Here is a 26,275-nt window from a genome sequence, read left to right as displayed (position 1 = left end):
CTGAACTACTCAACTGTGAAGTGAAGGGAGATTCCACTTTCCTTGCTATCATTTGGGCCTTGGGGTTATATAGGGATTGGAATAAGTCACAAGGCCTTAGATTCTTAATACAAGGAACCCACTAATGATCCCTAATCTCAAAATATTTTGTTTTTCTTAATCACTGGTGTATATACCGTTATAGATTTTTTCTTATCATGTGACCTAACACGTGATAAAAAAAAACCGATGCAATGAATAAATACACCCGTTACGTAAAGTTTTACTCCTCTAACTAATGCCTGGATACACTAATGCAATGAACAAAATAGCACATGTAATACTAATGCTGATTAATGGGCTTGGGCGATTTGTAGGTCTACGGATTTTAGTAGGTAATACATACAATGGCCCATCAATAGCCCAACACTAATGGATCCTAACAAAACCACATGTTCTTGTTGTGTGGCTTAACCCCATTCAAAAATCTAAAAGATGAATTAGTGTGGGTTGCTTAACCTTATGGTCCCAAATAAGACTTCCAATAGGCCTAGATGGCAAAATTTGGGCTTCATGTTGCACGCCTCTGGATCCTCATGTCTATACATTGTACTCTGCAAACTTGGTAAATGTAATTAGGTGAAATATAATGCAAGAAACAAGTGAATGCAGAGGTTAGAACCGCCAAATGAGAACTTAACCAGTAGAATGAGTAAATGGCATCAACTTTCTAATAAATCATCCAAGAGAAAAATTGAACTACAAACTTTTTATAACCGTGAACCCTCGGCAGCAAAAATGTTTTGGCACTTCGTAATACTGCTTCAAGTGCCTAGCCAAACCCAAAACCAACACAAAGGGCTGATTACTTCACCCACCATCAAGATTCATTTTGCATAATATATTAAGAAAAACAAAACTCTTGGATAGGGTCATAGGGCCGTCAGTTCTCATTTATTTTTTCCTTGATTTCTTTTGCTGACTTTGTCCTGAGGAAGTAACTGCACTATGAACTTGTTCTGAGGATGTAACGGCACTATGACCTCGTCCTGAGTCTTGGGTCGACTGGTTTCTAGACCTACTAGGTTCGGGTACATGCCTTTTCTGTTTAAGCTGTGATGGCTCCCCAGCATCAGATAGAGAACTTTTATGTCTGCTACTATGACTGGAGGCTGCACGTCCACTTGTTGATCTTGAGTTTCTCTGCACAGTACTTTGTGCAGGAGTTGCAAAATTATGTGAAGAATTGGTCAATGACATTCCAGCTGACATCTGATACATTTGTCTCAAACTGTTGGACTTTAGTTTTTCAAGTTCATTAGGCTCTGGGTAGTGCACAAGAGAAACACGCCGTGAAATCTTCCCAGCTGCCAAGACATAAAACAATATCAATACATGATAACAAGAGAGCATTAAACCCATTGCCAGTAAAGACAGCAGCAACAATTGTAATAATAACAACAATGTAATACAAGAATGAAAAAAGGTAAAAGAAATCTATTTTGTCATCTCAACCCACCATCACTAAAAAGACCATACAGCAAATGCAAGACTTAAAACTAGACTTGGTAACAGACTTAAAACTAAACAAGCTACCGATTACCTGTATTTGTTAAGAAAATTAGATATATGCAGAATGTAAAAGCAAAAATATTCAGCTAGCATATGATCCAAATGTCAAGTCTTAATGTGTAACTATTAACGCAACTAAATTCATGTTGGCTGTTGAACTTTCAACCTCAAACTGTAGCCAAGGGTCAGTACCAATTTTGAAAAATTAAGAAAATGAAAACTAAATATAAGAACCAAAGCTGAGATTAATATCTGTCATGGAGATTATTAATTTGATAGGTTTTCAGCATACCAATTTTTGTGCCTGATGCAGAAGGTACAAAAACTGTAGCATTTGGCTCTTGAGCTGCAAAACTGACCAAATCATATTCTTTCCCTGTCAACAATAGACACTCATTTAGCTCTCATTAGTACAGAAGTGAAATCATGCATCAGGGAGTCATATCCAAATCAGCTTCTTTGGATATTGAAAACATCTTGACAAAAGAAAATGGGTATTCACAGGAGTTTGACTCTCCTTCTACTGAAATTGATGTATAATTACCAGATGAAACCTCTAAACTGCCCAACTTTCCATCATGATTAAGCTTGAGTGACACTTCTCGGCCATTAAAATCAGGATTCTGCAAAACCCCATAAAGTAATCAGTTATAATTGATGACCGGAAAAAACAACCTTAATAAACAGTAACGGCAATGATGCTAATATCATGGTCATTTTATTCCATCACAAGGACTCTGATGCCATGGAAGTCAATTCAAGATAGCTAGTTAAGGTTTAAGTTGTTTTCATGGCCAAAAAAAAAAAAAGGTTTAAGTTGTTTTGTCTCATTAAACATGTCGATACGTTAATAAGCAATAATAGCAATAACTTTTAACGGCATGGTTATCCGTTTTCCACCATAAGGACTCTGATGCCACGGAAGCCAATTCCACAGAGCTAGTTAAGGTTTAAGTTGTCCTGGTTCATTAAACAAGTTGATATCGAGTGGTGTTATTGACAAAAATACTTAAGAAGGCATTTCTTTTTTCAACAAAGATTGGGCTGTCCAACTAGTTCAGTGTAAATCTTATTCCCAAATGAAAAATAACACTTTCCATACTAACTATTCTGTCAACAGTGTAATGGCTTTTACAGATTGTTAGAAAGCTTGCATCTTTTGGTCTTTCTTTTTATACTGAGAAATGGGATTGATACAGAAGAAACATACTTGATTTTTAGGCCACTGAATGAGCCAGAGCTCTGTGGAGTCGTTCACAGTGAGATCGACAAGTGGTTCTTTAGCATCTTCGTGAAACTCTGGTGCGGGTCTGTAGCCTTCTTCCTCACCAACTGCTTCCATTCCTGCCTCTATCTTTCTCTCTCTCTCTCAGCTCAACTCAAAAACTAGTCACTGCCTCTGCAAACAAAAGAAAAAAACAATAAAACAAATAAATTAGCAGTTGAACCCCAGTTGAAACCTTTTGTCGAACACCTTTCAGGCGATACCCAACTTCACCAACCAGAATATCTCAGACTGAACAAGCTTAAACCACAGAAATGTTAATGAAATTAAGGAAAAAAGAACAAAAGGATGAAGCTATAAGAAATTAAGAAGAAGAGGAATACCTGTGTAAGAAAAAGCAGCAAACCAACAAGGGACCAGGCACTCATTCAGCGCTGTGCGGATTTTTTCCTTCGTCACCCGCCCTACAGCTTAGGAATTACAAAACCCCAATTCGTGTTTTGACGAAATCACCCTTGCCGACTGTTTTTTTTTCTGAGGTAATCTGTACTTGGCCTACTATTTAGGTGTGTAAATTGGGTGGGCCTTGGTGTAAGTTCTCATTTTTTGGGCTCATTGTATGCAATGACCTTCTCACCAATATAAAATAAGCTCAACAACAAACAATCCAAAGCAACTTGAAATTTTGATTGATCCTATTTTAAGTTTTTAACAGGTTAGAGAGTGCTCAGGTTTAAGTTTAAGGATTTCTTTAATCTCATCAAAACTGAGTAGTGCTCGGATTACGAGTTTTGACAATATAAATCTTGTTTGAGTTGGTCTAAATAATATACTTCACTTAATGAATGTTTGAGTTTAGAATTTGATGGCATAAGATTTTCACTCTATAGTTGTATTTCATATATTTATATGTGAGTCACTTTACATCTCAATTATCCATGTCAAGGTTCAACTTGATCTAATTCGCCAATGGTGGACATTAAAAAGAATGATCTTAATTTTTGAAAATTCTACAATGCAGTCACCCATGACAGGTTGCTGGTTTTTTATTTTTAGATGTTGATGTAAAATTCAATAATCAACAAGGCCAGAGCTAGAATATCTAGATTGAAGGGGCCAAAATGTAAAAACCAAAGAGAAGGAGGACCATTCCTAACATTATTACAAATTTATTATAATATTACATACCATTAGTTATATATTAGAGGAGGGTGTTAAAAGGAGTGAGAGGGGGTTCCCATGGCCAATGCAAGCTTGGTTCCCTAATTAATAGGATGTATTTAATACAATTAAATGTATTTATATGGCCATATAAATATTAGGGTTTTTTTTTAAGTTCAGTTTAAAAACAAATTGATAACTCAATTCATGCACTACAATAAATTTTAGTCCGGTCTACTTTAATGAAATGTATATAATACATTAAATGCTTAGTAATTATCGTTGTGCAACAATAACTATTTAAACTATATAAAAATAATACTAATAAATATATTTTATCTTAATTTTTTACATAAATATATAAAAAATTAATAAAATTAACATAAAATACAAAAATTAAGTTTATAAAATCACATTCACAGAGTAAAATGATGGTTATAATATCCTCTCCTCTCATAATAACGTGAGACTCCGGATGCATGAGGGCCATGTCCTGTACTATAGAACATGGCGCATTGAAAGTGAGTGCAATGAATGCTAGACTAGTTGAACTGCTGAACTGAGTTGACACTTAACCCACACCTGGACAGTGATCAACTCTGTTTGGCCCCACAATAAAGTACACGCGAGAAAAGCAGCTAAACAGAAGAGAACGTATGGCATTCATTTGAGTAAAATATCAACGCCTCCTCAGTCCTACCAAGGACATCGATGTCTACCCGTATTTCACGCTCAGATGTCAGATACGAAACCTACCATTTTGCTGGCCTTGAATATGGGACTGTGAGTCTGTGATGATAGAGATGATGGTGTCATCTAATCCAGCTAGCTCCACTTGAATATAGAGAAAATGATACGGTACGGCCTTCATTCAGCAATGCCAGTATGGCTCTTTCTGTACACACAACCAACCTCCTACACCGGTGAGTGGTGGCCATTAATGCTGCCTCTCTCTCTCTCTCTCTCTCTCTCTCTCTCTCTCTCTCTCTGTATCTGTATTTTCATTTTCTTATATACCCATTTATTATCTTTGGATCCACTTCTAAATCTTCACGTGTTGGTTGGAAACTTGGATCTCCCTAATTAATGTCGTTTGCCCATTTTGGGTCTGAAATCCTATCACTCGTTAACCACCCCGAAAATATGAATTCTTTCTTTCTACTTAATTTTAAGCTTCAAGATTTTTCAGACGGGTGAATAGTACTCGTCCCAGTTTTGAGCTCCATACTCTTGGAGTTCCACTTTAAGGGTGCTAAAATCAGTGTATGATTCTTGTGAATATGTATGAGTGTTTTGTTTTCTGTCTTAATTGGTTGTGCATGGAATTGATGACTAATTTCAGAGGGACTTTGCATGCTTAAGAATTTTGAGATCATGCATAACAGGTTCCCTCTGTAACAAATTAACAATGATCATTATATGATTCAAATCTTTTGGATAGGAGTCTGTTCCTTCTGTTTGGGCATTGAAATCATGATTCATTTCAGAGGGGTACTGTATGCTCAATAATTTAGAGATCATTTGTATTAACACTGTTTCCAAAACTCTGAATTTCCAAGTTACTATAGATTGGTTTCTCAAAGTGGGGGACTGTTTGGGGTTCAAGAAATTGCCTTTTCTTTGCTCTAGAGTTTCATGTTGCCAATTTTGTTGAAGATTTATCATTTTGTGTAGCATACCGTAAAAATATTGTGGTTAATTGGGAATATCTGCAGGGAGTTAAACAATGGCAACCAGAGAAATCAAATCGCCTGAAGGCGGGCTAGAAACACCGGCTAGTTTAGCTGGAGATCCCGACTCAAATCGGAGAAAGAAGCTTGGACTTTACTTCATTGAATCTGATGATAGGAGGACGGCTTTTGGACGGGGTTATACTGGAGGAACTACGCCAGTTAATATCCACGGAAAACCTATTGCTGATCTTTCAAAAACGGGTGGTTGGATTGCTGCCTTCTTCATATTTGGTAAACAAGAGTATTTTATGTGATATATATGTTCTTGTTTTTGTTTCCATATAGTTCTTAATTTGGTTGCTAACAAGTTCTGAGGAAAAGAAATGAGTATCATTTTTAATTCAGCTAGGTCAAATAGATTCATTAATCACAATCGAAGTGCATAATTAAGATGTTGAAATATAGGTGATGATATTGTAGTGTACTTCTTATTTGTCCAGGAAATGAAATGGCAGAGAGAATGGCTTATTTCGGTCTCTCAGTTAATATGGTGGCCTTCATGTTTTATGTTATGCATAGGCCCTTTAGCAGTTCATCAAATGCAGTAAACAATTTCCTAGGGATATCACAAGCTTCCTCCGTCCTTGGTGGTTTTCTGGCTGATGCATATCTTGGTCGATATTGGACAATAGCAATCTTCACAACTATCTATCTTGCGGTAGGTAGCCATATATGAACATATTGGCTTATACTGGTCTTGCTATGTTTCCTACACTGCAGCTTTTTGCACTTTCTTCATATTCTTCAATTAGAATTACAGGTGTACTGATAATTTCCCCATTTTCTCTGCTTTTGTTCATGTAGGGTTTAACAGGAATAACCTTAAGTGCTTCAATGGACGTTTTAGTGCCAAACCAAGATCAATGTGATCAGCTAGCCCTCCTTTTAGGCAATTGTGAGCCTGCAAAACCATGGCAGATGCTTTACCTCTACACTGTTCTCTACATAACTGGATTTGGAGCTGCTGGTATAAGGCCATGTGTTTCTTCTTTTGGAGCTGACCAATTTGATGAAAGAAGTAAAGATTATAAGTCTCACCTGGATAGGTTTTTCAACTTCTTTTATCTGTCTGTCACCATTGGGGCAATTGTGGCCTTCACTGCAGTAGTCTATATTCAAATGAAACTTGGTTGGGGATTTGCCTTTGGGTCACTGGCAGTCGCTATGGGCATATCAAACGTGGTATTCTTTGTTGGTACCCCTCTATACAGGCATAGACTGCCAGGAGGCAGCCCTCTAACGCGCATTGCTCAAGTTTTGGTGGCTGCCTATAGAAAGAGAAATGCCTCTTTTTCTAGCAGTGAGTTAATAGGATTGTATGAGGTTCCTGGAAAACATTCTGCTATAAAGGGTAGTGGAAAGATAGCTCACACCAACGATTTCAGGTATCTCTTTGTTTACATTGTACTGCTCTTTCTAATTAGATATCTATGTGAGATCATTTTAGTGAAGCAATAGGAAGATTCTTTGTCCAATGATTCAGGAGGATTTTTCTCCAGACTAGATCCTGTTTTCAGTTTTAAAGGAATAGTTATTATGATGTTCTTTCTCTTCTGTTATATAATATCTGATCCTTTTTTTGTGTTACAGATGTTTGGACAAAGCAGCTCTGCAGTTGAAGGAAGATGGTGTAGACCCAAGTCCTTGGAGGCTTTGCACTGTGACTCAAGTAGAGGAAGTGAAGATCCTTTTGAAACTTATTCCAATACCAGCTTGCACAATAATGCTCAGTGTAGTCTTGACAGAGTATCTAACTCTCTCAGTCCAGCAGGCATACACTTTAAATACTTATATGGGTCACCTGAAACTCCCTGTAACATGCATGCCAGTATTTCCTGGCCTCAGCATATTTCTTATACTGTCCCTCTATTACTCTATATTTGTTCCACTGTCCCGGCGCATCACCGGTCATCCTCATGGTGCTTCTCAGCTTCAGAGGGTGGGCATAGGTCTGGCAGTGTCGATCCTATCCGTTGCATGGGCTGCGATTTTTGAAGGGTACCGAAGAAGTTATGCAGTAAAGCATGGATATGAGGGTAGTTTCTTAACTCCAATGCCCAACCTAAGTGCATACTGGTTGTTGATCCAGTATTGCCTCATTGGCATAGCTGAAGTATTTTGCATAGTGGGATTACTAGAATTCCTTTATGAGGAAGCCCCAGATGCCATGAAAAGCATAGGATCTGCTTACGCTGCTCTAGCTGGGGGTTTAGGTTGCTTTACAGCCAGTATTTTGAACACCATCATCAAATCTGTCACAGGAAGCTCAGAGAAAGGCCAGCCATCTTGGCTGTCCCAGAATATTAACACTGGTAGATTCGATTATTTTTACTGGATGCTTACAGTTTTGAGTGTAATCAATTTCTGCCTATTTCTGTATTCAGCACATAGGTACAAGTACAGGGCGGAGCAGCAGGTTGTAAACAACTTAAAACAACAACTCGTCAGTGGATGAGTGCCTTTTTGGAACATTGGTGGGATGAGTGCCTTTTTCCCATGAATATGATATTCCCAACATGTAATTTAGTACTTGCTGAGAGAGAAAAAAAATGGCTCAGATTTACATGTAAGCAAGCATTAAGCAAACAGGAATTACAGTATGTGTTATTGGCAACAGGCTGTACTTGCATTTTTATTTATCTCTATCTCGCTTAAGGTTGCATATTTTAGACAACTGGAGTAATAGGAGAGCAGTCCATCCCATCTTAAAGGCTAGTCATTTCAATCCAGAACGCCCCTTTTGTCCTTCTCCTAAAGGCTGGTGGGATACATTACATGAACCGTCTCATTCAATTCAAGGCTATCCACCTTTGTATACAGAATTACACATACCATCTGGTCTGCATTAGCAGGAAAAAGAAAAAGGAAAGGAAGCAAAATACCATGGCATGCATAATTTATAGGCCAAGTACTTGACCCTTGGAAGTATCGTGATTAAGTTGACCTCACAAACCGGTTAAATTGATCAAAGTGGCAGGGCCAGTGATACAAAATAACGCAAAACAGTGAAGGAACTCTTCTACCTTTATTTTTCATGTAAAATCACTTGCAAAGTCATAACTCAAGGGGAAAAAAACCGCCTTGATTGTTTTTCCATGTTAGCAAAATTCATCAAAACAAAAATGAAAAGTTGGTATGAGCCATTCAGGTGTTTAATGACAATTATGTTTACAATCACTTAATATGGTTCCACACAGATCTGTGGGGTTATATACAACAAGAAGATGGAGCATGAAGAAACACCACGAAGTATTACAAACAAAAGGCACAAAATGAACAATTGCTTCCCTCTATGCAACCCTGATAAACAAGACAACTTTTATTTACAGAAAACTCATAGCCGCTCCATATATATTTGCTCTATTGCTTTGCAATCAGACAGAAGTTAAGGGCTTTCACAGAACTCCATCTCCTGACATTCCAGAAATTAACAGTCAAAAGTATGATATACTCAGGAAATCTACTCTTAATTTATATAATTTAAGAACTGTTGCAAAACAACACTATGCAAAATACCATGGACATGATAATTCGTAAGAGATATTATACATTTATTATATATTCCATGGTAGCGCATACCTTGCCACAAATTGGACAACTTTCGCTTCTTTCCAACCATTCATAAATACAGCCAAGGTGAAAATGGTGAGAACATCTTGTTGTGATTTTAGGATTTTCTGGAGTATATTCTGCAAGAAAATAAATTAAAACTATTATCAACATCGCAAAAGAACCATTAAAGCAAGTCATTATTTGTATTTTGAAGCACCAGCATATATTATGACCGTGAAATGATAACTTAAAGCATATTCTAGCAATGCCCAATGGTTGTCATTAGCTACCGTGTGACATTTAGATGTTCAAATTACCATCAAGACATGTAGGGCAGACATCTTCATCTTCAGAAGATGGTTGCATGTAAGTTAATCTATATGCGACTTTTGTTGCCAAAGCCTTTTCCGAGGTCTCTGATTGGCCAAACTTACAATCTTCTTCAGTATCATCTCCATTCCATTTATTCCCAAAACCCAGGGACTCAGTGCCAGAACTGCCTCTTCTCAGTTGTTGTGTATCTTCTTGCAAATGAGTCATTGACTTATCACGCCTAGAGACCAAGCCATCGCGCTGCAAACGTGAGTATCTCTGTTCAGCATCGAAGGGCGTTGGCCTGGACACTGAGAGCTGAGTATCATTCAAGGAATTATTCGGTAGTGTTGTGCTAATTCCAGATGATACCACAGAAGTAGCCCCTTGGACAGGAGATGGAGTTGGCCGTCCATCAAGCCTTTGAAATGATGCACTATACTGCATGAGCATGGGTAAGGGCAAACAAATTAAATAAAAATTAAAGTGGACCAAAACAGAAAATGTTATTGGGATTGCCTCCATAAAGCTAAATGTTTTGGGAAGAAATGTCTAATATTGTCATTCTAGTCAAAAAAGTTGGGCCCAAAAGTACAAGTGGTATACTGATATGATGATTTTGTACAATTTAATTTTGTAGCTATTATTAAAATTCCCAAGTTTTAAAATGTAGAAGGTTTTTTGTTCAGTTGCACCAGGCCCTCAGTCAATGGATCTGCCAATTGCTGCTCCATTAAACTTTTCCAGACAATAAAACTAAAACATTGGTGTAACCAAATGCATCCGATGTTAGAAAAAAAGTAAATTTCCAAACTTTAGACTAAGAAGAGTTCATGGATGGAAGAATAGACAAAGTATTGAGTTGCTCATGCCTTTATGCTTACCCCACTGAATAGCTGGTGGACGAAGTATCTCAGGCATGCGCAATGCCTATATATTGAATTGCTTGGAAGAGCATACTCTTCAAATTCCTCACCACATGGACAGCAGCAAAGAGCACCCATCTCTATGCTTTTCCAATAAATACGAAAGAATTTCCGAACGAATTGCAAGGACAAATACTATACTTCCATCACCAAGGCGCCTCCTCCAAAGTAAACGAGTTCCTAGAGTTCAACATTTTCAAATGCCAGAAAAAGTTATTGATTACAAACTAAGACAAATATCATATTTAGGAAAGCATTAGGCTAATAGCATTGTTGGGATCATGCCAATGTATAGTTCTACACAGCTCAATTCATGTTGTAAGAACAATAACTACACAAGTTACCTTGAAGCTGAGAAGCCCCCAATTGAGACACTCTCGCACGCAATGTGAATTACTTGAATTACATAATATAACAGAAAAAGCACCGATTTCTCTCACTTACCCATGATCCAGATTGTAGCCGAACAATTATTTATTTAAATTTCTGAAGCTGGGACGGAACATTTCAAGAATCGCAGTAGAAACCCAGAAATTTCTAGGGTTTTCAAATGAAAAAAGCAAGTAAAGGTTAAAAATTTAGAGGTTGAACTGGGAGTGTAGATTGTAGCGTACCTTGTGGATAAGCGATTAGATTACGATGAAGATCTTGTGAAAAAACGGAAAGGTCGGCCTTGTGGAAAGCGAAGACTTGAGAGTCCACGCAAGGGTTTCTGGTTTTGGGAACTTTGGGGAGTGAGTGAGTGGTAGGCTCAAACAGAGCAATTGCTTATTAGTACATGAGAAAGCTCTTTGGTAATTTGTACATACTACTACATACTGCTTAGTACATACACAGAGAGAGCAATTAAATGGATTTTTAAGTGAGGACCAGCTTTATGATAATAGTATATTAGGATTAATTACATGATTTGGTTATGGTTGAACATAAAATACCTTTCAATAATAGTTGGATTCCCACCAGAATTTGGTCAGTATTATGTGGCGGGACTTATTGACCTCTTCATCCTTAGATTATTGCATGGATCATTTAAATAATTATATGCGAAAATTCTTTTGTATATGACAGTTATATATGATATCTTTTATCATATATACCTAGAATCCATTTTTATATGATGAGATCCATATATATATATATATTGTGAAATGAAAATCACATATGCGTTATATAAAAAAATTTAATCTTCTCTCTCAAACCACTAAAGAAGATAATTTGAATAGATGTTTTGGACCTACTTTTGGTAATTTAGAAGAGTTAAAAAATAAAAACAAAACATATTCAATAATTTATTTAATTTAACTATATCATAGTGTAAGTACGGCGAGCTCTTAACTTGTGAAAACTTAAGTATTGTTCAATCCATTTATAGCAAGTGTTGATATTAGCTTAAAAATATTACTTTATTCAACCGCAATACTTGAGCTAATTTTCTTAATTCGAATGTTGATAGGAATAGGATAATGAATTAGAATTAAGATAAATTTAAAATTCAATTTTATCTGTTGTTAAAAACAAAACAAAAAAGCCTTAAAAAACATTTCAAAATAACAAAATTAACATTGAACAATAACAATAACCAAATTGAAGAAAGCCGCTCAAGTAGTAAAGTGGGGAAAATGAGTTTAAATGTAAGGGTTTATTCCAACTTCCAATGTAAAAACTAACAACACCATTCGAGTTTAAATTTTATATTAGTTACTAAATACTATTCCCACGTTAGAAGAGTTTTTATTGGAATTTTTTTTTTCTTTTGCCTACCGAAAAAATAAAGAACGGTTTTGTCAGCATGGTTATTTCTTGTGAAGCAAAAATAAGGATAACAGAAAACGCAAATCCTAGCAGCTATACTCGGGACGACAACTCCTTTATCTTTCGTCCTCGTTGTCGTATGCCCCTTTCCATTGTCGTTGTTCTCTCCAAACCACATGTTTTTCATTGCTTTACCAGTCCTCAGTTCACAATTCATTGCATTTGTTCCAGTGGTCTTGAACTTGAAGTGATGATCTCTGGGAAAGCTCAATGAAGAACAGGAGCTCTTTCGCGCACTCAATGTCAAAAGCACTGAGCGCTTTGTTGTTCATTTGGCACCGACAAATAAAAATGACTCCCATATATCTTGGTGGAATCGAGTACATGACAACATGATGAGGCATGGACACCACAAAAATCATAACAAGCTTGCAATTGCCAATGACCAAAAATGTGTGCTAAATCATAATCTATAATGACCAAGTTCCTTTTGGTTTGTGCAACTTATTCGGAGAGATTAAAATTTAGAGATTTTTAAAAAATAAAATAAAATTCAAGGAAGAGGAGGACAAAAAATTCTTGTAATTTGTATACAAATTTGAAGATTTCATATAGAATTAATTAACTATATAATATAATAATTTATTCTCATATGTAATTGTTAAGGAGTACCAATACGAGATCACATGGAAAAAGAAAAAAAAAAAGTACAGAACAGCATTAAAAATTTAAATCCCATTTGATTTTGACCTGTTAGAAATCCATCTATTAGTGATGGAAAACTCTGCTTCTGGATCAGTTTCAGCCGCTTTCTTATCAAAACAGTAGACAGGGGCTTGCCATTTGGCATCGTCGAGCACTGCTCCAACCTCAAATGTCATCACGTGTGCCTCTCTCCCTGCACATTAATTAATTAATTAATTAATTACTTGATTTCACAGATTAATCCTCATAAAACCTCAAATGTCATGCACTAACAAACCATACACCCTCAAAAGAAAAAGAAAAAATACACCTCCATTTGCAGCACCTTCTAAGACTTAAAAGAAGACAGGAACAAGCAAATGGATGTTTTGATTAGGAGTTTAGAGTTTACTAGTGCCTGTATAAAAGACCCAATGAACAGGCCTCTTGGTAACAACATCCTCATAATACGAAATGAAGTCGACCTTCTCCCAAACATTACAGAGGAAACCGTCCACGTGTCGCAGACCCAGATAGTTGGCTCCATCAAGCCAATTGGGTCGAAGAATACCCACTTCTAACTGGGCGGTTCTGCACTCTCTGGTGGAGTCCAAAGAGTAGAAGAAGGAGGTGCCGTTGTTCCACTCAAGGTCGTAGAGGATGGTGCCCAGCTGGTGCTGTATGATGTTGAAGTTTCGGCCGTTGGGCCAGTCGTACCAGAGGTCGATAAGCTCGAGGGTTCCAGTGTAGTTCATCACCAAAATTGAGTGGAATTGGTGGGGCCATGGGGTTGGGACTGGGTCTTCCTCTGTAATCAGTGAGAAGCTAAGAGGAGCAGTCATGAGGATGATGAGGGTTGTCAATGTCATGAAGGTGATGGCTTTGGCCATTGAAGACATTATTGTTGCTGTTGATGAGTTGTTAGCTCTACTGTGCAGGTTAGGGCTTAAGAAGGACGCGTGTGGTGGGTGACGGTTTCTCTCTAGATTTTTCAGTTTCCAATGTGGGCTAAAGCCCATTGAGTTCACGCGTTCCATTTTCTGCAAGATGCCCAAGTTGTTTTCTTTTTTTCTCTTTTTATATTGATATTGGGAGATTACCCATTTTTTAGTTAAGGAAAAAAATATTGAAAACATACAAAATTAATCATCAAGTCAAACGTAATTGCAAATTTTAATAGAATTATATACGAATTTTAGGTTTGATTACTAGTGTACCAAAGTATGAACCCTAATACATTGAACTTCACATGCAAATGTGTCATCTGATATTAAACCAATCAAATTGGATCAATTGGATTTGAACGGATTAGATTGAATTTGGAGCACCCCTAATAGACTCACTATTTGCTCACTATTTTTCCCCTTCCATTCATTAGCCAAACACAACATATTTCATTATCTACAACCCAGTTTAACATATGAGATTTTGTAACTTTTAACAGTAATCCTAAGCCTACAACAAGGTAAAACTATTCACGTAGCAAAAACAACAATTTACCAGACAAGGAGTGAGGCACAAACTTATGTTTAAACAGCCATTCCACCGTATCATAACAAGTTCCTACAATAGAAGTCCGCAGTGCACAACAACAGAGTTTACTCAAGCTGGTAATTTGGGGGCAAAGCCCCGTCATTTTAGAATTCTAAATCCCTGTGACAGAGTCTGGCCAGATGCAAGGCATTCAATACAGATCATATGAGATGATCAAATAATTAGCAATTCTTGTAGCCGCATAGCCAAATTGGGAATTAACCAAATCGATCAATTTGCTTGGAAGGTCTTGGTGCAATGACTCAAAAGGCAGCCGACAGTTCAGGCATTCCAGGGCATGCAAAAACCCAAAGAAAGTTCAGGGCAAGTGAAAGAAGAAACAAACCTGAACTTTTTTCACTCCTGACCTGAAAATTGTCAAAACATATAGTACAGAGTATGTGTTTGTCTAAATATACTTTAATCCTGAGATGTACTGTTGTCTAGATATTAGATACTGGGCCAGGGAATAAATAATTCCTAAGAGGCCTAAGATCCTAACCTTCAGCACGTCTGTTATTATGACAGAAGGCAGATTAAGGGGCATAGTTATCAATGGCGTTGAGTCCGTCTGCTTTGTTAAACTCCACACATAAGTGTTGAAAAGGATATGGCTGGGAAATGTAAGAACAAGGAGAGCCAAATTCTTGACAGCAAAGAACCAATCTGGCCCACCAATTTCCAATCCCCAACCTGCATTCCCATGCCAGACATCTTCCCATATGCTGTAGAGGGCAGTCAGGACCAGGTAGGATGATATCACTACTGTAACAGGGAAATACCTTTGCTTGTCCCCAAACCCAGCAACAAAGTCAGAGTCCTGGTTGAGAAGCAGCAAAATTGGTGCGAGGAAGAATATTGCGCGATTTGATCCACCTGTGAGATTGACATTCAAGATGAGGCATATAGCAAAGCACATCACGGTAGCAACATTACCAACTGCTGGCATCCAGGCTCCCTCAGCAGCCATTCTCTTGATTGTGAAGGTTGAGGCGGAAGAAGCCCGGCGCTGTTGCATAAATCTCATTCTTGAAGGAAAGCTAGTAGAGATGCTTTGACCGGATTGATTATGTCTGATTCCACTCCTTTCGGTAGCCTTTTCCCTCATTAGCGAGGCAAGTTCAAACTTTATCTCCAGAGCTATTAGCATAAAAATTGCAGCATAAAGACCGAGAAGAGATGTCCTTGCACCCTCAACAGCAAATAGAGTTGTGAGCTTCTTCTCTTCTTCTCCCATGTCTCCAAATCCGCTATCTCCGAGGATGCTTTTAATTCTCAACTGGCCTTCCAAAAGATATGTCACAGGAAAGAGAGCTACTAGTAAAGCAAATACCCAGGGCAACAGCTTTGTACTTGAGGCAGATGGAAAATGGGTGAAAACCACAAATACAGAGGCAGAGACCATGGTTACAACAATGAGGGCATGCAGGACAGCTGTCTGAAGGAAGTACTCAGTAGATATGTAGACACCTAGAGCAATACCCATGGCTATGGAGTAAAACACTCTCAGCTCAACTATGTATTTAATGGGTATTACGGATGTAACAGCTGCTAGAGTAAGCAGGATTGCCATAATAAGCAGCCACGATGGCCACATAGGCTTTGGTGCCACAAAGCCATATATGGAGATGTCATCAGCAGACTGACGGGCAGCTTTAATTAGGTCAGACCGGTAAGTCCATGATACTGGGATAGGAGGTTGCATAAGAATAAACAGTAATCCTGTTGCCACCACCAGCACTAGGCATCTCTTGGCAGCCTGCACAGAATAGTAAAAAATGATATTTACACTGATAAAGAACTACAATGATTAAATGATGTTAAATAAAAAGCTTCATAACCTTGTCCAAGTTTAAACAGCTGATTGATTTCTCTTCATAAAGTTCTTAAGTAGCTCAGTATCAGTTTCTGATAATGGTTATAACTTCACCTAACTAAAAATACAAAGTGATAAAAAAAAAGTAACAAATTTTCTGAAAATTGATTAACCCAGAGAGTAGTTTACAGTTTTCTTTCGTCAAGGTACTACATTTCAATTATTTTTTTTATCTAACCAATTATGTCAAAAGTAATGTTCTGGATTTCCAATCATTAGTACTATAGGAAGACGTGCAGTATCAAAGTGGATGACAAATGTGATGAATTGCATATTAAAGCCATATGCAAATAAATTCCGAATCCGAAATTTTTGGGTAGATTATCATATTTAAATATATTCGTCTTTCCATACCCCTAAAAAAAAAGTTTCTTAACAGGGGGGAAAAACGAAGAATCATGTTCAAAAAGTACTGAAAGAACAAAAGAAATAAAATAAGTTTTACCAAGACATGAGAGAAGTGGAGAGCCACAATGGGTACACAAGCCAAGCCCATCAAAACAACACAGAAACCCAAGAGTAAGCCATCAGATGGAGGTCTTCCATTCCACCACTGGAGGGCTTCAAAGATTGTTTCACGGCAAAACCAGACTGATAAGGAAACCACACCAGCATGCGCATAACCTTGCCAAGCTTTCATCTTTGAGGCTGTTCTTGACTTATCTCTGAAAATCCCAGCAAGCAAAGAATTAAGAATTTAGATGTTTCACATATTAAAGACCTATGAAACTCTACAAACCAAGTTAAAACAGAGTAAGTACTTGTAGAGAAGCAACGGTGGCGTTACAGCCAATAATAGAACAGCTGACACCCATACAACAGACTTTGATGAAATAAGCAGCATGGCCAGCTTTGCTGAATACAGGCATGTCAAAATCCAAACTGCCTTTGCACCAATTCGTTGATCCACAGAAAGTCTTCTCACCAAAGCTAAACCCACACATGTTGTCACCATAACCATGTAGCTTGGGTACATTACATCATCCTCAAACCCATAATAGTATATGCCGGAGTAGTTAAAAAATCGATTCTCAATGTGGCAAATGAGCAATGCATGGCTGATTAAACCAACCTCTGTCAAAAAGTTAAGTTTTGAAGGAAGTAGAGCTAGACCAGGAATAGTCATGGCCAAGACAACATTCACAATTACGAGTTTGCAGAAGGATTTCAAGGACATGCCTGCCATCCAAATATTTAGATCCCAGAAATTATGCATTACAAACCACGTGACCATCAAGCTCCCAAGAACAACAAAAGCAAAGTATGATGATATGCTCTTCTTTGTAAAAAACCGAGCCAAATAGAAGCCGGCAACTGAAGGCAGTGGAAGGAACTGCAAGATAAAGAACGGTCAACAGGTATTACTTGTTGAAAATTTAAATTAGAGTTAAGAGACGCTTCGCAATGCATTCATCTCTTTTATTCACAATTCCCAATTATAAACCTAATAGGCTAATACACATAACAACATGACATTCAGTTTGGCAAATTTTGCCAACAAAACATTACATCATCCAGTTTGTAATATTGCACAACCACACAGGTAACTGAGGTTTTCACATATTTTCAATGACTAAATATGAATGTGCTTTGGTGATTTATGCGCTAAACAAGAAGTAAAAACACAATGCAAACTCATACATTCCAAGAGCACAAAGAAACCCCAAAATAGCTTTGTGTTGTTCTCTACTATGTTGGCAAATTTAAAAGTGCAGTGAAAGTTGCAATAACATTCTTAGTGCCTTACAATATTTTATTGTCTTGTCTAGCAATGTATGCTGCAGATCATCGCTAAGGTAGTGAGAAATTTCATTGTGCATTGATAATCCTCATACAGGGGAAGGATCAAAATACAACTTTCAGTCATTTGAGCAGATAGTAAGAATACCGGCAATTATTTTGTCCGACCGGATCGACACCAAAAATAAATCTCAAAGGAGATATATTTAAATTACAAGTGACACGTATCTATGCCATTAAGACAGTTTGCAGAAGTGAAAGAGAAGGCAATGGAAGTTGAAAGTGTTGATACCTACATCTTATAGCATATTTAAGTGATGCAATCTCCTCTGATAAGGAGATATCTAACTAAAACGCAAATTACACCTTATCAATTACCTAAGGCCATAGCTCAAAAATGCATGTTAATTTATAAGTCATGGAAATAGAAATCTTAGGAAGTGAAATGCATACCAAAACAGGAAACCCGACAACGATAGCTCCAGCAACACTAACTACAACAGCCAAAGCAGTGAAAGCCAGGGAGCTGAAAGCATCAGATATGATACCCAACGCATAAGCACCAGCTCCACCCGCCCCTCCGAGCATTGTAGTGGTGACCAGAAGGTAATTCCACGGCGGAGGCACCTGAATGTACCGCCCAAAGGAATGGAAAACAACTCTAATCTCCAAGCAGATTACAACAACAACCAAAGCAACGGCGCCGTTCATCACTTGTATGCTGTGCAGATGGTTCGCATTCTTCGTGACCCACCAAAGGGCTCCCCTGGTGGAGGCATAGAGCTGGAACAGGAATGGAATGAAGAAGAGAAGAAACAAATCGGAGACCGCGGCGGGCGAAGAGAAAACGATGGAGTAGTGAGAGGCAATGTGGAAGAGAAGAGGGAAAAAGAGCAAATTGAGAGTGTGAACGCAACTCTCGAGAGGGCTGAGTATGAGGTTGTCATCGGGGACCTCTCCGCCGTGGTACTTGGTCTCGTGCTTGGTCTTGAAGGAGGAGATGCGAGGAATGGAGTAGAGCCAATAGAAAACGCAGCTGAAGGCCATGAGGTAGTAGGAGGCGTTGGCCATGCCGACGGCGGAGATGGTGGCCCAAGTGAAGAGGGAGGCGGCGGCGGAGGGGAGGCAGGCGAAGAGGAGGCGTTCGAGGGCGAGAACGATGGAAGGGTTCTCGATTTGAATCCACTTGAACTGGAGGGAGACCCAGACGCCGATGAGGAAGTTGGTCTCGGCGCAGAGGAAGGCGGCAAGGGCGGCCAGGGGGAAGGAGTTGAAGGTGGTGCGGAGGGCCGAGCTGAAGAAGAAGGCGATCTGGGCGAAGACGAGGGAGAACCAGACGCCGAAGAAGGCACCGGACTTGAAGGTCAGGGAGTCGAGGATGTAGGAGATCATCAGGCCCACGGTTAGGGTTGCGACCACGGGGGTGCCGCCGAGGTCGAGGAGGAAGGCGGCGCAGGGGACCAGGGCGACAGCGACTCTTGCGTTGTGGGCGAAGGAGGACGGCGAGAACCGAGAGTTCTTCAGAGATCTAGAAGGACCGTTGTGGAAGACAGAGTCGCCGCTCTTGGGGCTAGGGTTTTGGGAGCCATTGTCATTGTTCTTGTTGTTGAAGGAGGAAGCGCTCGCCGACGTCGAGATGTACGGACGGAAGAACCGCGGTTGCAGCTCCGGCGGCATCATTTTCGCCCGGCTTCACTCTTTATTACCACCCAGGACTGACTCTTGTCTTATTTTTGCTCTGCTGCTTTACTTCTCACTTCTCAGAGTGTGTGTGTGGGTGTAAGAGACAATTCCGAGTCTGAGTTCTGAGTTCCGAGTTCCGAGTCACGCTTCTTCTTTTCTCTTGGTTAGGTTTCAAGAGCTATGGAAATGAAATCGCGAGTCCGTGACGTGTATTGGGCGTCTTCTGGCCGTTGGATCTTCATCCAGCGGGCTAAAAATGGTGACTCCGTGACTGTCAGCGGCGTGCACAAACCAAACCAACTGCCCACTGTTTAGTGGGCTTGAGACTTGAGAGCGCGCCATTGTCTTTGTTCGGTAGGTAGGACTTGTTGTGCTCGGTTTTTGACTTCATTTTTTTGGGCCAATCCTATTTCCACTTGTCATTGGGCTTACTTCGGACCCATTTCCCTCCAGCAATTTCTTTCTCTAGAGTTGTCAATCATTTGAATCGTTTATAGAGAAATTGGCCTTAAAAATGATTTGGGCTATTGTACACCCAAGGAGTAAAATTTGGAAAATTTCAACAGAATTTTACATAAATTTTTGTTTTTTTTTGTTTTTGTATGAAAATTTTAACACAAAACCAACAAGATTTCGTCAAAATTTCGATAATTTGCTGAAATTCTTGAAATTTCGACTTTAGGTGTGAGATTTCCGAGAAGTTTCTGGGTTTTGGGAGGAGTTGAGGCCGTGGAGGGAGGAATAAAGGAGGGGTTGGGTTTTCGGTGGGTCTCAGCGATAGGGGGCGAGACGAGGGAGAGAGAGAGGGAGAGAAAGAGAGAGAGAGAGAAGCACGGAGGATTGAGAGAAATGAGAGAAAGGGGAAGAAGAAGAAGAAGAAAAAAAAAAAAGGAAGAGAAAGGTGAAGTAGAAAAAGAAAGGACTTTTGGGGGAAAAAAGAAAAATAAAAAATAAAATATTTTAGGGTTAACTTATTTTAGCTTTTTAAACAGATGTCATCATTTTATATGGGAAGCGAGCATACACCTGAGTTAAAGAGGGTGAGCAAAACTGTTTTTAAAAAAAGAGAGCTACTATTTGCACACCATTTTTTTTCTTTTTGCACACCCCTATTAAAAAAAAAAACAAAAAAAAAAAGACAATACACCCCTCCCTTCTTTCCCTCTATTTTTTCTCTCGTTCACACCCCCCTTTCCCTGTTTTTTTTTTTTTCTTCTTCTTCTCCAGCCAGCCCCTCCACCCAACCCACCTAGCCCCTCAACCCCCTCACCCGACCCACCCCTCCCTCCCTCCCCCTCCGGCCTCCCCCCTCCACTCAACCCACCTAGCCCCTCAGCCCCTGCACCGACACCCCCAGCCCCTGCACCACTAAAACAGCCAACCCACCGACCCCCTTCAGCCCCTGCACCACCAAAACAGCCACATTCTTCTCTCTCTCTCTCTCTCTCTCTCTCTCTCTCTCTCTCTCCCAAGAAAATAGCAAAAAAAAAAAAAAGTTGCAGGTGGTTCGGCAGACCAGTGTCGAACCCGTCGGTTTCGTTCGACAGGTAACTGCCGAACAAACCTGGTTCGTTCGGCGGTTACCTGTCGAACGAAACCGACGGGTTCGGCACTGGTCTGCCAAACCACCTGCAACCTTTTTTTTTTTTTTGCTATTTGCTTGGGCGAGAGGAGAGAGGGAGAGAGAGAGAGAGAGAGAGAGAGAGAGATAGAAGAATGTGGCTGTTTTGGTGGTGCAGGGGCTGGGGGGGTTGGTGCAGCGGCTGAGCAAGGGCTAGGTGGGTTGGGTAGAGGGGGGAGGCCGGAGGGGGAAGGAGGGAGGGGTGGGTCGGGTGAGGGGGTTGAGGGGCTAGGTGGGTTGGGTGGAGGGGCTGGCTGGAGAAGAAGAAGAAAAAAAAAAACAGGGGAAGGGGGGTGTGAATGAGAGAAAAAAAAGAGGGAAAGAAGGGAGGGTGTGTAATGAAATGAGGGTATTTTGGTAATGGGTTGGGTGTGTGTTGAGAGGTTTTGAATTTGAGGTAAGTGTGTGGGGTGTGTAGGAGAAAAAAAGAGAAAAATGGTGTGCAAAAAGAAAAAAAAAAGGTGTGCAAATAGCAGCCCTCTAAAAAAATAGTGTGTTTGGTTATTAGGTTAAGGAGTTTAGAAAATAACAATATATGTCATTTTCTTATTTGTCCACATATGTTTTAAAGACAATTGGATTCAAAATGATTAAAATATCCCTTAAAAATAGGTCATTTTCATGTAATTGTTAATTAGTGATTCAAAATTATTCAAAATGTTCAATAAAATTTAAGGTCCATTGACTTTAGGTACCAAATTATAATGTTTTTTCATTTCAACTACTAAAACATTTATGTCATTTCACTTTAGGTACTAAATTTCAGTTTATATAGGTACCAACTTTAAAAAATATGGTTATATCGAACTGTGACTGTCTAACAAACATAACTTTTTTATTGATTTATTGTTTTTTCAATATTTGCAAGGCTTAAACTTTAATATTTAGTCTTTGGGTTATAGGACTTCATCCCCTAAACCTAAATCAAAAGTATGAAACCCTTAAAAATTTTGATTTTTTATAAATTTTAAATAGTCACAATTGTGACTGTTCGACAGTCACAACTGTATATCAAACTGATTTGTGACTTAATCCAAAATGTTTTACTCTAGGTTAGTACCTAAACTAAAAAAAATTAGTGTCTTGCTGCTTTATTAAAAAACTATTGATATTTGGTATTTAATCCTAATTTTCTATAAAATTTATGTAATTGTTAATTAGTTAACTCATTTAACAGTATTTGTCTTCAACACACATTAAATTTATTTTAATTAGTTAATTCTTAATTGTTAATTTGGTTTCTTCAATGTTTTTTTATCAATGTAGTAGATAATATATTAAAGTTTTATTCAAAATTTTCATATTTTGATAACAATTTTTATTGTTTCTGTTGAAATCGAAATTTCCAGCAAAATTTCAATCAAAAGTTTCTCAAAACCCAAAATTTAACTCATTGATTAAACAATGTTCAACTGTGCCCGGCTTATATTACTTTTTTATTTATTTATTTATTATTAATCAATAATTGTCCTCCATATAATATGAACTCATGACCTTCTCCCATAATGAGGAAACTAAATATCACTAAACTAAATAGTCATTACCATAACAATAATGCTATGGATTCTAAATTTATATCTCAAATTTAGATCGCAAATAATTTGTGTAATGTTAGTGTTTTAGTTGTGAAATAAATAATCTTTAAGGTGGGCAATTTATGAATCAATGAAATACTGACACATCATTTACCATTTAAATTTGAGATACAAATTTGAGATTAACACTGCTCAAGGATCTAGTAATTAGTCAAGTGATTCATAATATTCAGATTGGTATTGACAAGAACTTTGGAAAAATCCTTGATAAGAAAATCTAACTAGCCTAAAAGAGACTTAGATAAGAGAAAGCCGAAACTTCATACAACAATAAGGACTCAAATTCAGTAGTTGATGCTAGGCATACAATGGAGGGAACTAAATATTTCTCTTTTTTGTCTTAAACTGGAGGTAAATCTTAATCTTCAACTTTTCCTTCCCAACATGACTCATGGTATATAATTTTCTTTCTCACAAAAAACTGACGAGTCATGCGACAATTTAAATGTGAGCTTGTATGCAAGATTGTTTGTATTAGTACTCGACCCAGTCTGCTTGGTTTTTCAATGTAAAAAAGCTCATTATATGGTCTATATATAATCCACGTCGAAGTGTCATAACCTCATCCCTATTAATCACATAGGAGCAGCCAAGCACAAGTTGGGCATGCCTTGCGACACTCCCTTTGAGAGGACACAACCTTCCCCAAAGTGGGAGGGTGTGGTGCAAGCGCAGCAGAAGCCGGTGGGGATGGGGATGGAGTGAGATTGAGAGAAGAATGGACATGGAGGACCCATGCTCATAGTCCTATCATTTTCTCAACATGGCAAAATGACATGACCTTATCCCGTAGAGGGCAACCAGGAAAAGTCTCAATCTCAATTCTATTTGCATGCCATAAAGCAAAGGTTGGGTTTTGAGGCTATAAAAAGGACGCACAACCCTCCGGGGTTTGAGTCAAAGACAGCTACAGTGAGCTTGTCCTCTTCGCTTCTCTCAAATCGACCCCAACATATATAGACTCCATATATCACACGTGTGCCTCCTGATCTTTCATGACCTCCTTCACTAACTGCCAAATGACAACCACATTGTCATTCACAATATACTGGGACTGACATCCCATCTCATTCAGCTTTAGACATTGATTAAAGACCTCAAACTTTTTTGGTTCCTAGTTCCTACATATGAATGTGTGAAGCCAAGCTTCTACAGTTTTTTGGAATGATATGAAGAAAAAGGTAAAATTCTTTTTAGAGGTTGTGAGGCTTGCATCAATCAACGATTATTGTGTGTATACAAATGGGATTACTTCTGTTTCCATTCCTTTTCATTCAAAACTCCCAAACATATTGTAAGAGCACGAGCATTGGTTAGTTATAAACAATAGCTAAAGCTAAAATTTAGCTAAAAGTCACAAAATTTTTTTACATTGGTTAGCATTTAGCTAAGCTAAAATTGAGTTTAGCTAAAAATTTAGTTATTGCAAGCTCAAAAGCCAAGAAAAGGCTGGACTCCATGTGCACAGATGCTATCAGCAGGAAAGAGAAACTGAGGATATAGCGCACGCTGATTGGAGGATATTCTGTAACTGGGTCCCATGCTGAAAGCTAAAAGCTAAATAGGTGGGTTTTAGTTATAGTATTTACCAATGTACAAGTTTGTAGTTTTAGCTAAAAGCTATAGCTAAATATTGTTTTTAGCTATAGCTATAGCTAAAACCAATGCACATGCTCTAAGAGATGTACATTCACCATTTTCCATATGAGCATAACTTATACTGAATTTCAACTGTACTAGGATGTGCTTGCACAAAATATGCAATTGTCATGTCATGTCATTTTGGTATTACTCATGCACAAATGCATGTATATGAAAGACTGAGACCTAAAATGCCAGGTCAGAAAATACTGGTTGAATAAATTAAATTTATCTTTATGCCTAAACAATTAAACATATAGATTGCATATCATTAATAAGTGTCCACTGTCCTCATAAATAAGAAGAAACCACATTTAAATGAAAAAGAAAAAAAAAAGATAAATCAAAACAATGAGTGGAGCCATAAAATTGATTGGTAGCCAAAGGAGGATCCAGCAGATGAGGAGTGTGAGAGTGTCCAGGGCCTTCCCTCCTCTGCTGCTAATGGGTAGAGCTGGTGGTGGTTAAGACCACATGTTCCCCATAAATGCATGAGAAAAAGCCAAAGGGCTTGGCTTCATACAGACAAATGCCCCCTTACTTGTACAGTTTCTCATGTCTCCTTGGGTTGCTCTCATTGTCCCCTGCCTATATCCTCATGCTCCTTCATCAAACCTTTGCCTAATTTTCCACAGGCGTGGCTGCTTGTTGGCCTTTGCCTTCTTCATCTGTAAAATAGAGGCTCTATATATATACCCTCCATTTTAAACTTAACAGGATGTGGACCTCAACTGATTGATAATTAGTAGTATATGTTGCATGCACCCTTGGTGAGATTGAATGTTCAGTTCTATGGATGTCCACAGCTTGGGGACACCATGGTTGATTTCCATGAATGTCTCTTGATTTTTTCAACTCTTCATCAATAAGGGGTTACTTTCATTTTCCAATTTATGTTTGTCCAAATTTTTAACTGAAAAAATTAGAATATTAGTTTTCCCACAAAGAAAAAAAGAAAGAAAAGGAAATTAGTATATCAGTGGCTGTGTGTCTGTGTGTCTGTGTGATATCAATTCTTTGAGTGGCTAACTTCCATAAATCATGTATGCTGATCTGTGATCAATTTTAGGAGTTTTCTTTTTTGCCATTCTTTCTCTCAGGAAAGCATACTGTACATCTGGTACTAATTATAAAGCTAGCTAATCTATTGGTTTTCCTGTCAACCTTAGCCTTTATCTAACATATCTTCTTTCTATCATCCATACTTTTTATTTATGTGCATATCTATTGACTATTTCAATTTTCTGGGAAATGATAGCGTTTGAAAGCGATAGTGATACAGTGGTATGTTGACACTTCCAAAGTACATTTGGGTTTTCATCGCACTTAAAGAACCAATTAAAAATTAATGAACTCCATTATCTGACCTCCATTATTTTTCTTCATGTGAGTCACTAAATCTATCCCTAACCACTTTATTAGAATGTTTTTTCTTATCACTTTCCTTAAGTGTATGTATCAGTCCCTTGTAATAATGGAAGTACTTGTTATGCTTTGCTTGAAAGTGGACTAATTTCACTACCATGCAAGCTTCATATGAATTATCATCCAACCTTTCAGTAAATAAGGGACAAATATGCGGTTTCAGGACCAGAGACACTGAGACAGAAGCGTCTAATTAAAAGTCTAATATTCATCCAAATCCAACATACACAATGAGAGGGAAAGCACAGAATATATAAGACAAGAA

The 26,275-nt window shown here is 38.3% G+C and overlaps 5 protein-coding genes across 9 annotated transcripts; 1 reads left to right on the top strand and 4 right to left on the bottom strand.

Annotated features, from left to right (window-relative positions):
• Window positions 1-688: 688 nt before the first annotated feature.
• LOC147294607 (mediator-associated protein) lies at window positions 689-3,563 on the bottom strand. The gene is made up of 5 exons (XM_086231932.1): window positions 3,160-3,563; window positions 2,762-2,950; window positions 2,096-2,174; window positions 1,844-1,927; window positions 689-1,346 (listed from the first exon to the last, which is right to left on the bottom strand). The coding sequence occupies exons 2-5, from the start codon at window positions 2,891-2,893 to the stop codon at window positions 934-936; spliced, it is 708 nt and encodes a 235-aa protein (XP_086088058.1). The 5' UTR covers window positions 2,894-2,950; window positions 3,160-3,563; the 3' UTR covers window positions 689-933.
• Window positions 3,564-4,661: 1,098 nt separating this feature from the next.
• On the top strand, window positions 4,662-8,303 carry LOC147294606 (Major facilitator superfamily protein). 2 transcript variants are annotated; one of them, XM_086232397.1, is made up of 5 exons: window positions 4,662-4,860; window positions 5,653-5,901; window positions 6,111-6,328; window positions 6,475-7,055; window positions 7,261-8,303. In XM_086232397.1, exons 2-5 carry the CDS (start codon window positions 5,664-5,666, stop codon window positions 8,123-8,125), a joined length of 1,902 nt encoding a protein of 633 aa, XP_086088523.1. In that variant the 5' UTR covers window positions 4,662-4,860; window positions 5,653-5,663; the 3' UTR covers window positions 8,126-8,303. The 2 variants fall into 2 exon arrangements, with proteins under 2 accessions (XP_086088523.1, XP_086088522.1); XM_086232396.1 differs by lacking the exon at window positions 4,662-4,860 and adding an exon at window positions 4,907-5,200.
• A 485-nt stretch (window positions 8,304-8,788) lies between these two features.
• LOC147294605 (E3 ubiquitin-protein ligase At3g02290-like) lies at window positions 8,789-11,263 on the bottom strand. 3 transcript variants are annotated; one of them, XM_086233345.1, is made up of 6 exons: window positions 11,075-11,263; window positions 10,905-10,997; window positions 10,419-10,640; window positions 9,540-9,975; window positions 9,250-9,359; window positions 8,789-9,082 (listed from the first exon to the last, which is right to left on the bottom strand). In XM_086233345.1, the coding sequence occupies exons 3-6, from the start codon at window positions 10,536-10,538 to the stop codon at window positions 9,056-9,058; spliced, it is 693 nt and encodes a 230-aa protein (XP_086089471.1). In that variant the 5' UTR covers window positions 10,539-10,640; window positions 10,905-10,997; window positions 11,075-11,263; the 3' UTR covers window positions 8,789-9,055. The 3 variants fall into 3 exon arrangements, with proteins under 3 accessions (XP_086089471.1, XP_086089470.1, XP_086089473.1); XM_086233344.1 differs by lacking the exon at window positions 10,905-10,997; XM_086233347.1 differs by lacking the exon at window positions 11,075-11,263 and having other exon boundaries at window positions 10,905-11,054.
• A 1,541-nt stretch (window positions 11,264-12,804) lies between these two features.
• LOC147294604 (uncharacterized protein At4g14100-like) lies at window positions 12,805-13,913 on the bottom strand. Its single transcript, XM_086233279.1, has 2 exons — window positions 13,315-13,913; window positions 12,805-13,110 (listed from the first exon to the last, which is right to left on the bottom strand). Exons 1-2 carry the CDS (start codon window positions 13,793-13,795, stop codon window positions 12,941-12,943), a joined length of 651 nt encoding a protein of 216 aa, XP_086089405.1. The 5' UTR covers window positions 13,796-13,913; the 3' UTR covers window positions 12,805-12,940.
• Window positions 13,914-14,407: 494 nt separating this feature from the next.
• On the bottom strand, window positions 14,408-19,888 carry NEF1 (no exine formation 1). 2 transcript variants are annotated; one of them, XM_086233635.1, is made up of 5 exons: window positions 18,499-19,888; window positions 17,067-17,638; window positions 16,751-16,970; window positions 14,932-16,188; window positions 14,408-14,797 (listed from the first exon to the last, which is right to left on the bottom strand). In XM_086233635.1, the coding sequence occupies exons 1-5, from the start codon at window positions 19,723-19,725 to the stop codon at window positions 14,693-14,695; spliced, it is 3,381 nt and encodes a 1,126-aa protein (XP_086089761.1). In that variant the 5' UTR covers window positions 19,726-19,888; the 3' UTR covers window positions 14,408-14,692. The 2 variants fall into 2 exon arrangements, with proteins under 2 accessions (XP_086089761.1, XP_086089762.1); XM_086233636.1 differs by having other exon boundaries at window positions 14,408-16,188; window positions 18,499-19,887.
• Window positions 19,889-26,275: the final 6,387 nt, after the last annotated feature.

Source organism: Dryas octopetala, chromosome 2 (genome assembly GCF_963921425.1).
Source record: "Dryas octopetala chromosome 2, drDryOcto1.1, whole genome shotgun sequence".
In the NCBI taxonomy this organism is placed as follows: domain Eukaryota; kingdom Viridiplantae; phylum Streptophyta; class Magnoliopsida; order Rosales; family Rosaceae; genus Dryas; species Dryas octopetala.
Note: the sequence above shows the minus strand (reverse complement) of the source record. Positions and strands in the feature narration are given on the sequence as shown.

Coding starts and splice junctions, on each gene's coding strand:
- LOC147294607 (XM_086231932.1), bottom strand. CDS start 2,893: ATGGAAGCAGTTGGTGAGGAAGAAGGCTACAGACCCGCACCAGAGTTT. Junction 1,928..2,095: donor CAGTTTAGAGGTTTCATCTG/GTAATTATACAT, acceptor TATTGTTGACAG/GGAAAGAATATGATTTGGTC. Junction 1,347..1,843: donor TGCATCAGGCACAAAAATTG/GTATGCTGAAAA, acceptor ATGTCTTGGCAG/CTGGGAAGATTTCACGGCGT.
- LOC147294606 (XM_086232397.1), top strand. CDS start 5,664: ATGGCAACCAGAGAAATCAAATCGCCTGAAGGCGGGCTAGAAACACCG. Junction 5,902..6,110: donor TGCTGCCTTCTTCATATTTG/GTAAACAAGAGT, acceptor TTATTTGTCCAG/GAAATGAAATGGCAGAGAGA. Junction 6,329..6,474: donor TCACAACTATCTATCTTGCG/GTAGGTAGCCAT, acceptor TTGTTCATGTAG/GGTTTAACAGGAATAACCTT.
- LOC147294605 (XM_086233345.1), bottom strand. CDS start 10,538: ATGGGTGCTCTTTGCTGCTGTCCATGTGGTGAGGAATTTGAAGAGTAT. Junction 9,976..10,418: donor TCCACCAGCTATTCAGTGGG/GTAAGCATAAAG, acceptor ATGCTCATGCAG/TATAGTGCATCATTTCAAAG. Junction 9,360..9,539: donor CTGCCCTACATGTCTTGATG/GTAATTTGAACA, acceptor ATTTTCTTGCAG/AATATACTCCAGAAAATCCT.
- LOC147294604 (XM_086233279.1), bottom strand. CDS start 13,795: ATGTCTTCAATGGCCAAAGCCATCACCTTCATGACATTGACAACCCTC. Junction 13,111..13,314: donor TCATTGGGTCTTTTATACAG/GCACTAGTAAAC, acceptor ATTAATGTGCAG/GGAGAGAGGCACACGTGATG.
- NEF1 (XM_086233635.1), bottom strand. CDS start 19,725: ATGATGCCGCCGGAGCTGCAACCGCGGTTCTTCCGTCCGTACATCTCG. Junction 16,971..17,066: donor CCACCGTTGCTTCTCTACAA/GTACTTACTCTG, acceptor TGGGATTTTCAG/AGATAAGTCAAGAACAGCCT. Junction 16,189..16,750: donor TCCACTTCTCTCATGTCTTG/GTAAAACTTATT, acceptor TATTCTGTGCAG/GCTGCCAAGAGATGCCTAGT.